The sequence below is a fragment of the Tribolium castaneum genome, chromosome 2 (genome assembly GCF_031307605.1).
Source record: "Tribolium castaneum strain GA2 chromosome 2, icTriCast1.1, whole genome shotgun sequence".
In the NCBI taxonomy this organism is placed as follows: domain Eukaryota; kingdom Metazoa; phylum Arthropoda; class Insecta; order Coleoptera; family Tenebrionidae; genus Tribolium; species Tribolium castaneum.
The window spans coordinates 18,460,215-18,472,904 of NC_087395.1; the positions used below are offsets into that span (position 1 = coordinate 18,460,215).

The window sequence follows — 12,690 nt, forward strand, 5'->3', positions numbered from 1 at the left end:
TCAGCAGCAGTTCATTTTCCATTGTTGTTCCCCTTTCTCTCATTCTTTCAATTATAATAGTCTTGACCTTTTTTTCATCTAACATTTTTATTTGATTTTTCTTTATTTCTGCCCAACACTTGCAAAATTCTGCATTCATGCCGAATTCTTAAATGTTCTTGAAATCTCACCGCTTTTTTCCCTGATTCCACTCTTAATGTTTCTTCTCTTACTACGTACCCCGGCGTGTTTATTTAGCACTATCAAATAAAACAAGAACAAACGACAAAAAAAAGCAAAAGACAAAGTAAAAAACAAAGAAGGTCTTGCATTAATTGAAATGATAAAATAGGGGATGGGGAATATTAAACGGCAACAAAGAAGGAGATTTAGAGGGAGAATACACATACAACGTTGTGCAGATCGGGACATCCACAAGAGATTATGGGATTGCAAATGACGAAGCATGAGAGAAAATAGTTAAGTTTAAAGTAGGAAACAGGGTAGAATCAGACCACAAGCCTTTAGAAATTATAATAAAAAGACAAAGTACACAAAGAAAAAGATTTAAAAAAAAAGATTAAACAATCTCTTCATAATTTCTTTATGAAATCTTGTTGAAACATAAACACATTCTTGTGAATAAGTTAAATGAAAATCTGTTTAATTAATAAATTGGTCGAATTCAAATAAATGTGTATTTACTCTGCTGTTTGTCCCTTCACTCGACAACTATCAGGAAGTGACGCAGGAAATCAAGAGATCTGAGAAGCCAAAAAATCGTTTTTTTTTTATTCTGATTCTTTTAGAGATTAATCTAAAACAATTATAATCTAAAAATCGAATATTTTGACTTTTTAAGTCTCTTGTCTCTAAGCGCATCTTACATGTGAATTTAACCGTTAAATGTACCTGAATTCATCGTGAATTCAGGTGTGAAGCATTTTTCCTTATCGTGAATTCACCAATGTTATCTGGAAATTATTCAGGTAAGAACAGAATGAAAGAAGCAATCCAAAAATATAGACAACAAACAAATAAAGAAATCTTCAATAATCACTGTGCAGATATTGACGATATGTGTGAAGATTTGGTATCTAGTCAGAAAGACACAAGTAGCTATGGTTAATGAAAAAGTATGCAGGGTGTTTCATATAACTTTACGAGTTCTGCACCTATTAGCTGTTTCAAAACTATAAAAACGCCAACGTCGCATTTTACTAAATTATTTTTTTAAACAACGGTAATGAAAATGTAAAATAGTTATTAATGATGAGATCTTCTATTGAGAGTACAAATTACATTAGTTATAATTTTTTTGAAGTGCATGAATAATTTATAACAGCTAATTATGAGAGAAAATGCGACGTTGGCGTTTTTATAGTTTTGAAACAGGTAATATGTACTCCGGCGTGTTTATTTAGCACTATCAAAAGGAACAAGTGCAGACGACGAAGAGAAAATAAAAACAAGAAAAGCAAAACACCCAAATATAAAACATCACAAAACACTAGATACAAAAAATACACATTTAATTATTTAATTTTTGGAAACTTATGACAGTATAGTTGATTCTAATGATTCTAATCTATTTAATTCAATCACCAACTAACTTAACACGTGGCAATTTCTTGAAGGGGTGAACAAACTAAAGAAGACCATCAAATTTTTCAAAATTTGTTATCGAGTTCGTATTGTATTGTTGATTGCATTTTACAAGCGCAGGCCTCGTAAAATTACGTGAAACACCTTGTATAATCAGACAAAACGTAACAATTGGTAGAATAAATAATATAAAAAACTAAAAAAAAGAAGCTAGAGATAAACTAAAAAAGGGAAAAAATAGTAGGTACAAAAACAGAATATCTGGAAGCAAGAAAACGGTACAAGAAAAAGTGTAAAGAAAGAAAAAAACAGCACGAAGAAGAAGAAGAAGTAAACAAAATAAAGGAAATTAGAACATTAACATTAGAGGTGTGGAAATTTATAAAAAGAAAGCAAAAGTAAAGATAAAATAAACGAAAATAAAAGTATGGAAAAATGAAAAGATCACTTTAAGAAAGTACTAGAGAGAAGTTAAAACAGTTGTACCGGAACTAAAAGGACGGAACCATTAGAGGAAACTAACAAACTTACAAAAGAAGAAATAGAAAAACAAATTAGAAAGTTAAAGTTAAAGAGAAAAGAAAGTTAAAAAAGGAAGCTACAAGAGAAGACTGAATTCCAAACAATGCATAAATATTCGCCGCAGAAAACCTACAAGAAAGGTTGTATAAAGTCCTCAATAGAGTTTGGAAGAGAGGGGGATTACCCAAAGATTGGAGAAAAGGACTAATTATCCTAATTTACAAGAAAGGGGACAAAGAACAACAGTAGATTACCGGGAAATAACTTTACTCTATACAGTTTACAAAATCTACGCTATGGAGTTGGTGGAATAGTTATAAGCAAAGACAAAAAGGTATGGTCCCTTTGGTGTTTGCTGACGACTTGATGATTGTAGCTATAGTGCTATGAAGACATTCATAAAAATAATAGAAAGCTACGTAATAGAAATAAAATATTGGAAGTAAATGTACACAAAACAAAAATGATTGTGTTTAGAAAAAAAATTTGAAAAAAAAGAAGATCAATGGCAGTGATCTTATACACAGTAGCCGTAGCCCATATTAAAGAAGCAGCAAAAATTTAAGGTCATAGGAAGTGTGTGGATCTTGCGAGAACGTAACTTTGGTGAGAAGAATGGTGATGTTTGATAGCTTGGTAATGTAATCTACGGAGCACAAATGTGCAGATGGGTGCAAATGTAAAACGACTAGATTAATTTTTTCGCGAGGTGCTTATATTTCTCAAAATCGAACCCGTTTTTATCTTTGAGACACTTTGAGGCACCATTTTCGAGTAAAATATCCACAATTTCGTCACTGCACGACAAAATAGCAGCTCGCATTAATGGTGTCCATCCGTTACAGTCCCTCGCGTCCACATTTGAACCAATTTTTAGGGCGAATTTAACACTCTCGGTGTTACCCGAATCGACAGCATGGTGTAACAAAGTGAGGCCGTTAATATCGGTTGTGTTAGTATCACAACCTTTATCAATCAATAAATTCGCCACCGACAGGTGTCCGAGCGATACAGCAACAGCTAGAGGACTCTTCCTGGTGTAAAAAGAAGGAGTGTTAACATTGGCACCCAGCGTTATTAAAAAATTGACCAAAGTTGGGTCATTTTTCTCAATTGCTTGGACTAGGGGTGTTTTCATGTACTTATTTTCAACTTCGAGTAAAATTGGACTGAAAAAAAACCGTCCATTTGCAAGTCGTTTTTACCAAAAAATAAGTACCGGGAGTGCGCTATTTTCCGGATCAGGGGCGTCTTCCCAATTTTGATGGCCCGAGTCAAGTGCATGGTCACATAAGGGCCGTCTAGAGTCGCGCCTTTGAACTGAATCCATTCGCTTGATTCCGATTTTATCCTAAAATCGTAACAAGTACAAGGGGCCAAGTCCTTGACTGTGACTTCGTTTTTGGGCCCCCAGTACACCACAGCCCACTCTTTCAGCTCGTTCAACACTTGCAGGACGCAAGTGAGGTCACTTAACCCTTTCACGTCTTTCCAAGAGAAACCGACGTGGTTTTGTCCGCGATTTATCATCACAGGTTTGTGATTCAGCGCCATTTTCGTCGTTGCGCCAATCGATCAAACAATCCGCTTGTCTCCTCATCGCCTGTTAAAATTCCCGGTCTTGAAGAAGAAAGTCGAGCGTGGCCGAGGTCAGCAGGAGATTGTAGAAAGTTAGCAGCGGTTCGTGTAACTATGTGGCTCCGTTAGTTGCAAGAAATTCGACAAAATGAAACGGTGCTCGTGCTGAAGATGTTACTACTCTTCGTTTTGCTCTTGGCAAGTTCAGGTGAGGCCGACGAAAAGCGCAAAAGGGGGCTCAAGCCCGCTTCCAGGTTCATGTCAAGACAGTGAAGGCCCCTACCGTGGTAAACACATCGGGAAGCTAAACTCGTACCACCATGAGGTCGGGGGCGACGTGTACGCGGTGGACGACTACACCCTGCTGCTAACATCGTTTAGTTATGACGGGAACGGGGCTGACACCTTCTTCTGGGCGGGGGCGTCCAACAGGCCGGGGCCCCAGGGGTTCATCGTGCCGGACGAATACGGAAAGTAATAATCCGGTTTTCCCCGAAACAGTTTTACAAAATTATCTTCAGGACTAACGTTTTGGCGCGTTATTTGCAAAAAGACTTCACGCTGACGCTCCCCGATAATAAAAAAATCACCGATATTAAGTGGTTTGCCATTTATGATCTTTTGAGTCAAAACACTTTCGGGGACATTTATATTCCGGAAGAGTTCGAGCCTCCAACTGTACAAAAAATACCACAGTTGGCCTCCAAATCGCATTCCGTGTCTTCAGGCGCTGTTGAAATCATTGACGCTAAGAGAATCCGACTGAACGATTTCCGGTACAATGGACAAGCCAAAGGGGCGCATTTCTGGGTCGGAGTTGGCGCCCAACCTGTGTCCAAAGGACACAAAGTTCCCGACGAAAACGGATAGTAAGTACAATAATTACACTTGCGCCTATTGGTTTTAAGAAAAATTTTAAAAATGTTTCAACACTAAAAACTTTGTTTCACTTATTCAGTCTAATACCTCCCTTAATGGATACTTCCGAATAACGGACACTTCTTTACAACGGACATTTTTGTAAGAACGTGACAAAAGCATTGGAAAATAATGTAAAAAACCTCTCTATAGCGAACACGATTAAAAAAAACTAATTACCATAATATCGTATAAATTTACCTTTTAAAAGGACAGACCGAAAGAGTGGTGATGCAAAAAACAAACATTTGTTTCAAGGACGTTGTAGAAATGGATGAAAAATTCTGCAGAATTAAATACCGACGTGTGTACGATTTTTTTTTTTTTTTAGAAAAAAGTGATAAAAATTCTGATGATGATTGTGATAAAGGGAAAACTTGCCTTAGATCCACAGTAATAGTAAACTCATGCTGTCTGAATATTTTGAAACCGTTAAGAATTAGCTTAAATTTTGTGCTATGTAAAAATTTTTTATAATAAAGGGCTCCAAAAATTAACCAATTAATAATTAAAAATTTTAAGTAAAAAATCTGTTTATTTCTTTTCTTAATAATTTTAATTTTATTTTGAAAAGATTTTTAGTTATATTTAATATATATTCCAAAGAATAAAAACTTTAATAACAAAATGCACATACAATAACGAAAAATACGGAGAGCTATCAATATATAATCGAAAAACTGAAAGACTTTAACGCTAAATTTAAAACTAAAAAAACAAACATACTTCACTTATTCAAGAATTTTGAATATATTTTTGAAAACATATTTTTGCTACTGTTTTAAAATTGAATATGTTTGTTGGTAGTTTATGAAATGATTCTTGAAATTATTTATTTAAAATTACCCACCTCTCATTAGTGGACACCGGTGTCCGTTATTGAGAGGTTTTACTGTAATAGAATGGCATTCCATGGTCACCTTGTTATAAAACATACATCGAGAGAATTAAGCCTGTCCAGTATAATTTTTTTAACTTTATAAAATGTAAACTTCTGTCCACAGTTCTAAACAATTATGCTCACAGTTTAAGCTATTTAGGTTTGGCAAAGTTGGAAACTAGAAGAGTTTACCTGTCAATTTGTTTTATTTTTAATGTTCTCAACAATTTCAATGATACTTCTGAAACAGAGTCATCCAGGGGTGTGTAATAGGTCTATAACTTTTTTGCGATTTTGAAATATTGCTATGCTGTTTTATTATCCGATAGATCGACTAAAAGTCTACAAACTAAAAATATTTTTATTATACATAGGGTGTTGTAAACAGGGTGGTGAACCAAAGTTATATTTCTTTAAATGAAACACCTTATATTTTTTTACATAATTGGATTCTACGCAAAAAGATAATGTAACTTTATATAAATTTTTATGGGTCTATCTTTTTTTGTATCGGAATTATTCATCTTTTACTTATAAAAAAAAAACAATTTTTGAAAAATCACTGTGAAGTCGCCTATGAATATTTTCCGGCAAATTTGCAACAAAAAAATTCAGAATATCTTGTAATTTTAGCAAATACACGACTTTAAGTTAAAGCATGCATATAATATACTGAGTGTTTCAAAATTAAAAAAGTTGAATAACTCGTTTTTTATCAAATGGAACACCATGTATTTTTTTGCATGTATCGATAACATTTTTGATAAGCTTTCTAACGGTATGGGGTTTGTATAACAAATTTAAAATGTTAAAACATTTATTTTATTACAAGAAAATGTATTATCCTAGAATCTAATAAGATAAATGGTAATTTATTTTTTGATATGTACTAATGTGACTAATTACATTAGTAATCCAATTATTACTTGATACATAAATGAATTTTACTCATGAAGAATTAATAATAAATTAAATAAAAAAAAGAAAAAATGTTTGAACACATTAAGAAATACTTCCAATTTGCTAAACAAATCGTATATCATTAAAGCTTATGAAAAATACTGTCCACACGTGTTTCATTTAAAAAATGAGTTAATTAACTTTTTGCGTTTTGACACATCCTGCACATTATCTGCGTGTTTCAAGTAAAAGTCGACTTTTTGCTAAAACTACAAGATATTCTGAGATTTCCTGTTGCACATTTGTAGGAAAATATTCCTAGGCGACTTCGCAGTGATTTTTCAAAAACTGATCTTATTTATAATGAAAAGTTGAAACAAAGATAGATCCATAATAGTTTATATAAAGTTACATTATTTTCTTGCGTAAAATCCAATTATGCAAAAATATATAGGTGTTCCATTAAAAAAAATGTAACTTTGATTCACCAACATCCTGTGTATATTAAAAATATTTTTTGTATGTGGACTTTAAGTCGATCTAACGGATAATAAAAACAACATGGCAATATTTCAAGTAGCAAAAAGTTATAGTTTCGTAGTTTACTAAAATTTTGTGATCCTCATTATTCTGTACGTAAAATATCCTTCTTTTATATTGATACTTCTACATCTAATTTTTCCTTTAGTTTTCCCTTTAATTTGTTCTTTATTCATTTAATCTTTATTATAATAGTATAGATTTTTTGGCAAATTGCTCTTGGTTTTCCTTTAAACGTTTTTTAAAAAATGTGCAAAAGTATTATTTGTTGCTGTAAATGTATATGTAAATGTTTAGAACCCTTAATAAAGGTTATTATTGTTAGTATTATTATTATTATTATTTCAGTTTGGACCCTCTGCGGGCCTACAAGGGCGAGACCATCACTCTTGAGCTTCCCGGGGACTTGACAATATTCAACATCGCGTGGTTTAGTGTTTTCGATCTTGAAACCAACGAAAATTTGGGTTCTATTGTTATACCGGACGGACTTAACGTCCCTCCGTCTCTAGTCAAAGTTATTGTAAGTCGGGGGTTCCCCAAGTGACCAGTTTTCACAACAAGGGTAAAATTGCAGCCGCACGAACACCACCTACCTAACTGTTTGCAACTCCATAAAGATTTCCAAGTGTCGTGGGACATTTTTGGGCCACAAATTACCATCCAAATGGCCGGTCAAGTCGATGAAAAGTCCTACATGGCCTTTGGTATGTCTGGGTCAAAGGAACAGAGTCAAATGTTGGGTTCTGATGTCACTGTGGCCTATTTGGACGGGTATAGAGGCTACGCTACCGACTATAACATTACAGCTTTGACTCCTTGTGTCAAAGTTTTGGGACAATATAAAGGCGTGTGCAAGGACGAGCTTGTAGGAGGGCAGGACAGCAATCAAATGCACACAGCTACGCGAGAAAACGGCATCAATATTATCACCTTTCGGCGCGCTCTTATCTCACGTAAGTGCAAAGCCAACTCGTATCAACTAAATTATTTAATTACAATAACAGAAAAAAATAGGGTGCTTAGAAGCTTTAGCAAAATTTATCCTTATTACATTTACCAAATAAGGGTTAATGTCGAAAAAAGTATGGATTTTTCAGGTTTTCAGATTGAATCCTTAGGGTTTTCAACTTAATTGTCTTTGATCATTTTAATTTTTTGGTTCGAGGTTCCCATCTTACGGAAATCTAATCACCACACTCAAATTCAGATTTCATGCCATATTACTGTTCCATAAAATGGGAACCTCCTCCTTTTTCAGAATTTTAGTTACCTATTTCGCGGTTATTTTCACATTAATTAAGATTAAAACATTAATTAACTAATAACAGTAAGTAATAACACACTTTTAACGTTGCATTAAATTTTATAAAAGTTGGTGTTTTCTGATAAGGAGGATCACGATTTTGCCTCTATATATAACATGAGATTGAAAATATACTCAGTTAGAGCAAGCTATGCCTGCAGAACTTTGAGTATATTTTCGATCTCATGTTATGATTAATAAAATAAAGATAAGAGAAAATGCATTTATTTGAGATACTCTGAGGGCTTTCCAGAAGCTAGCGACCGAAATTTCTCAGCCTATTAATTTGATAGAAAATAAAATGCTAAAACTAAAAAAAACTGTAAAATAAAAACCACTCTTAGAAATCACGAAACATCAGAAACTCGTACCTGGCATTTCTAACAAACCATCATAAACTAGAAAAAGTTAGGTAAAGTGTGAAAATTCATCCTGAGTTCTGGTTTTTGAAAATTTCGAGTTTTGTAGTATCTTTTTAGGTTTTGATTTGTTAGATTTTACTAATTTTAAACTTTTAACTTCTTATTAAGTTATGAAACCTATGAAATTAAGTTATTAACAAAATGTGATTTCTTCAAATTTTGTTACTTATTCATTATTATAATGCTCGGTTTTTAAGATTTTTTTGATTCATTTGAGATTCATTTGAGTTTTACATATATTTTAAGAAACGTATTTTAGTTTTTTCGGTTTAATCTTGAGTTTAACATATTTTTTCCAGGTTTTTAATTAACTCGAACTCATTTGTTTTTAATTTGATTGTGTTTGATTTTATCAATTTCCTTGATTTAAAGTTTAGGTTTCTCAGAATTTTAGGTATTTCGAGTTTATTTGTAAATTAATGCTCGACTTCCGTGCTCGATAAATCTGAGACAGAAAACAGATTGCAGAAAACAACTTTGGGTAAAACGATATATCAGAAACCTGTATCTTGAGCGACATTTTTTCTAATAAAAATCTAAAAATCTTATCTTCATGAATTCACAACAACTTGCAAATGCAAAATTCCCAATGAAATCGAGGTTGTAAATCCGAATTTAGAAAAGAAATTTTAAAATATTGTTTTAGCTTGGTCTGGCTTATTTTTTGTTTGGGTTTTAAGTTTTTAATAGGTTGTATAATGTAATGTGTATTGCTTATGATTAAAAGTATTCACATTTTTTAGTCGAATGTCTAGGACACCCGATAAATATTTTTTTAGCTAAAGCCTAGCTATATTTAAATTTAAATGTTTCTTTGGCTACGTAGTACCTATTCGTTTTTTAACTTTAGTTTAGATTTTTGGCTTAGTCCTAATTTTTTATTTTAATTTTTACGATTAGGTAAGTTTGGGAATAGACTTGTGCTTCAGTTTGTAATTTTTGTCTATGGTCTATTTGAATATTTTTAGCTCACAAATTTTTAAAGTCGTACATTTCAACTTCACACGACTTTAACACTAACCTACCTTTCACAATTATTAGACCGAACGTTAGAAATATTTTTGCGATTTGTTATTATTTATTGATAATAGAAATAGGCTGCAGATAAATAATGCTATTATAGGCAAAAATGAGCTTCTCTCTATAAAAATTTAAACAAAAAATGCCGTTTACTTTTATATAATAAAAAAATTGTTTTGCGACTAATTATAATTATAAATTTTGATAATTGTCACTAAATTTTGTGCAATTCTTTTGAAATAAATCCGAATTTGATGTGTGTTTTAATCCTAAAAAAAGTTGGTAAGCCAATACATTTGATTTGATAAAGATTCTAATCTCGGTTAAATCATAAAAGCACTGAAATACGCCAAACTATAAAATAAATTGATAGCCAGGATATTTTTAGTCTAACCATCAACTGAAATAACGGTCGTAAGACGATTTGTTTGGGGTACAAATTAAATATACAGTATTTTATCTAAAATTTTTTACTGTACAAAAATGAAGTAAGTACTTATCATTTATTATTTTTTACTGATCAAAATCGAATTTATTACTGATCGTTTGAATACTACCCATTTGATGCTGGCTTTTAAAGGTATTTTTTTCAAAAAAATCAAAAACATAAACGTCTTTTATTAAATTTACCACGAATGAATAATAATTTGCTAGTGAAAGTGGAACCCATTTTATATTTTCTTATAAACAGAGACCCATTACTGTTAGTGGCGGAGGGGTGCTAATATTTCAGAACAGAACTTTTCTCTAACAAAGTAATCATTAAATTTCAATATTTAAGTAAATAATTGATCCATTTTTAGCCGACCCTGGCGACCAGGAGTACCCCACCGAGGGCTCAATTTACATAATCTGGGCAATGGGCCGCCTCGACCACAACAAGGAGCCCACTTTCCATGACATTTACCCCAAGACCAACATCAGCATCGAGCTGCAACCCAAGGAACCTTCATCTAATTGTTTCTCCTTCACACGTTCAGACACCCAACTTCGGGAACCTTGGGTCAAAGGCCAGATCTACGATAAAACAATCCGGACTTTTAAAGCCTATTTGGGGCCTTCGGGTGGCCGAAGGGGCTACCAAGGGACCACCGGCCAAACATCCACGACACTGGCATGGTACGTCAACGGGCTGTTAGCCCCCGAATTGTGGCTGAGGCGGGGCTTGACCTACGCCTTCCGCGTCTATGGCGGAAACAACCCCCACAGTGCCGAGTTTTATCACCCCTTGATTATCACCGATGAGCCCCACGGGGGGTTTGATCGGCTGTCTGACGAAGCTCAGGCCAAAATTAGGGTTTTGGCGGGGGTGGAGTATTCCAGGAGGGGGCGGCCACGACCCACTGCAGGTAAAAAAATCAAAAAACAAAATTTTTGTCATTTTTTTACATTAATTTTTTTGTTTAGATTTTTTGTTTTTATTTTTTTATTTTTTTATTTCTGATTTTTTTTTATTATTTTTATTTTTTTTTTCAGCGGGTCCGTTGTGTTTGGCCAAACACCAAGACTCGAACGACCGCCGCCTCGATGATGACTTTCCAACTTTCAAGAAATTCAACCGCTCTTTGGTGTACTCCTGTGAAGAAGGCGAGCCGGGGGTTTTGGAGTTCACGCCCAACTCGTCTTGGCCCGATATTGTCTATTACAATTCGTTTACGCAGTCAAACATGGGCTGGAAAATTCACATAATTGACAGCTTTTCATCGCGAACGAACGGAATTTCTAAAATGTGTGGAAACATTTTCGTGTTAGTATCGATTTTGTTTGTTAAGCAATTCGTGTAATTGTTTATTTAAACAGAGGCCATAAACATCAGATCTATCTTAATTTTTTGGTGATTGTGTAATTGACCAGGACTTAATTATTTATTGTAATTAACACGCCTGAACTGTAATTTATTTATAAATAAAGTGATATAATATACGCAATGAGTGCTTCATTGAGGATAACAAGGTTAAAAAATCAAAGATAAACAAGCACGTAAAAACGTCGAGTTAAAATGAGAAAAGACGAGATTTAAGAATGTTTATGACAGGTTCCGTCAGTAGGAAATCGTATCTCAAGAATTTTTATTATAAATATTAAATACATGTAAATATCGACCGGCAACAGAGCCGGACTAAGAGTAAAAGAAAGCGATTCAGTAATAAACAATTTTAAAAACGACCAATTTTACATAACACCAAAAAATCTTAATAAGCTTAACCCTTATAATTACTTCACATAATAAAAAATGCATTTGAAATAAAGAATCAACACCGTAATATTATGGGCGCCGACTTTTTTCATTTTTAACGGGTGCACTACCCAAGTTAAAAAAATAAATTAGATGTTATCAAACCAGAAAAAAATACATTTTTTTGGCTAGTTCTGTTTGATTTAAAGAAAAATCGTTTTATAAAAAATAACAATTTATGCAAAATGTTGCAGATTTTTTAAACTTTAATTAATGACCTTTCTCTGTTAAATAAGGTCCACATTTTTAGGTAAAAATTTGTATTTGTCGACATGTTTCATCATTTGACTAAACTTATTCTTTAACGAAAAAAAATCAATTTATGTAGAACTGAGTTATTTTGTTTTTTTTTTCGTGGAATTTTGTTTTTTAAAGAATTGTTTACCTATTTTTGTTGAATATGTACCAAAAATCGCAATAATAAAAATCCTTCTAATATTATATTTTTATTGATGCAAAAAGTTGCAGAAAATGGTCGAATCAAATTTTTCAGCTTATTTTGTTCGATTTAACTCTTTTTTCAAGGAGAATTGGTTTTACGATCAAAAGTTTGTTATTTTTACAACAATCTCGTTTTTGCTAATTACTGGTATTTTTCTATTAAATTATAGGACAAGATATCGCCACAGGTCAGCTTGCTAGAGAAAAATTCTATTTCAAAAATTGTTTGTGGATTCAAAAAGTCACAAAACAAGCTCTAAATTTGTATTTTTCACTACATAATTATAATTTCTAATTTTTCTTCGAAGTATCTTATTTTTTAACTAGGACTGCTGCCCTTAAT

At 32.9% G+C, this 12,690-nt stretch overlaps 2 protein-coding genes across 2 annotated transcripts; one reads left to right on the top strand and one right to left on the bottom strand.

Moving 5' to 3' along the window:
* Nucleotides 1-2,625: 2,625 nt before the first annotated feature.
* LOC655161 (fibronectin type 3 and ankyrin repeat domains 1 protein) lies at nucleotides 2,626-3,660 on the bottom strand. Its single transcript, XM_961669.3, has 2 exons — nucleotides 3,326-3,660; nucleotides 2,626-3,275 (listed from the first exon to the last, which is right to left on the bottom strand). Exons 1-2 carry the CDS (start codon nucleotides 3,658-3,660, stop codon nucleotides 2,795-2,797), a joined length of 816 nt encoding a protein of 271 aa, XP_966762.2. The 3' UTR covers nucleotides 2,626-2,794.
* A 195-nt stretch (nucleotides 3,661-3,855) lies between these two features.
* knk (knickkopf) lies at nucleotides 3,856-11,454 on the top strand. Its single transcript, NM_001293617.1, is given in 7 exon segments — nucleotides 3,856-3,892; nucleotides 3,939-4,158; nucleotides 4,206-4,553; nucleotides 7,271-7,445; nucleotides 7,500-7,878; nucleotides 10,474-11,019; nucleotides 11,147-11,454. Coding segments are annotated over 7 exon segments (2,013 nt in total).
* Nucleotides 11,455-12,690: the final 1,236 nt, after the last annotated feature.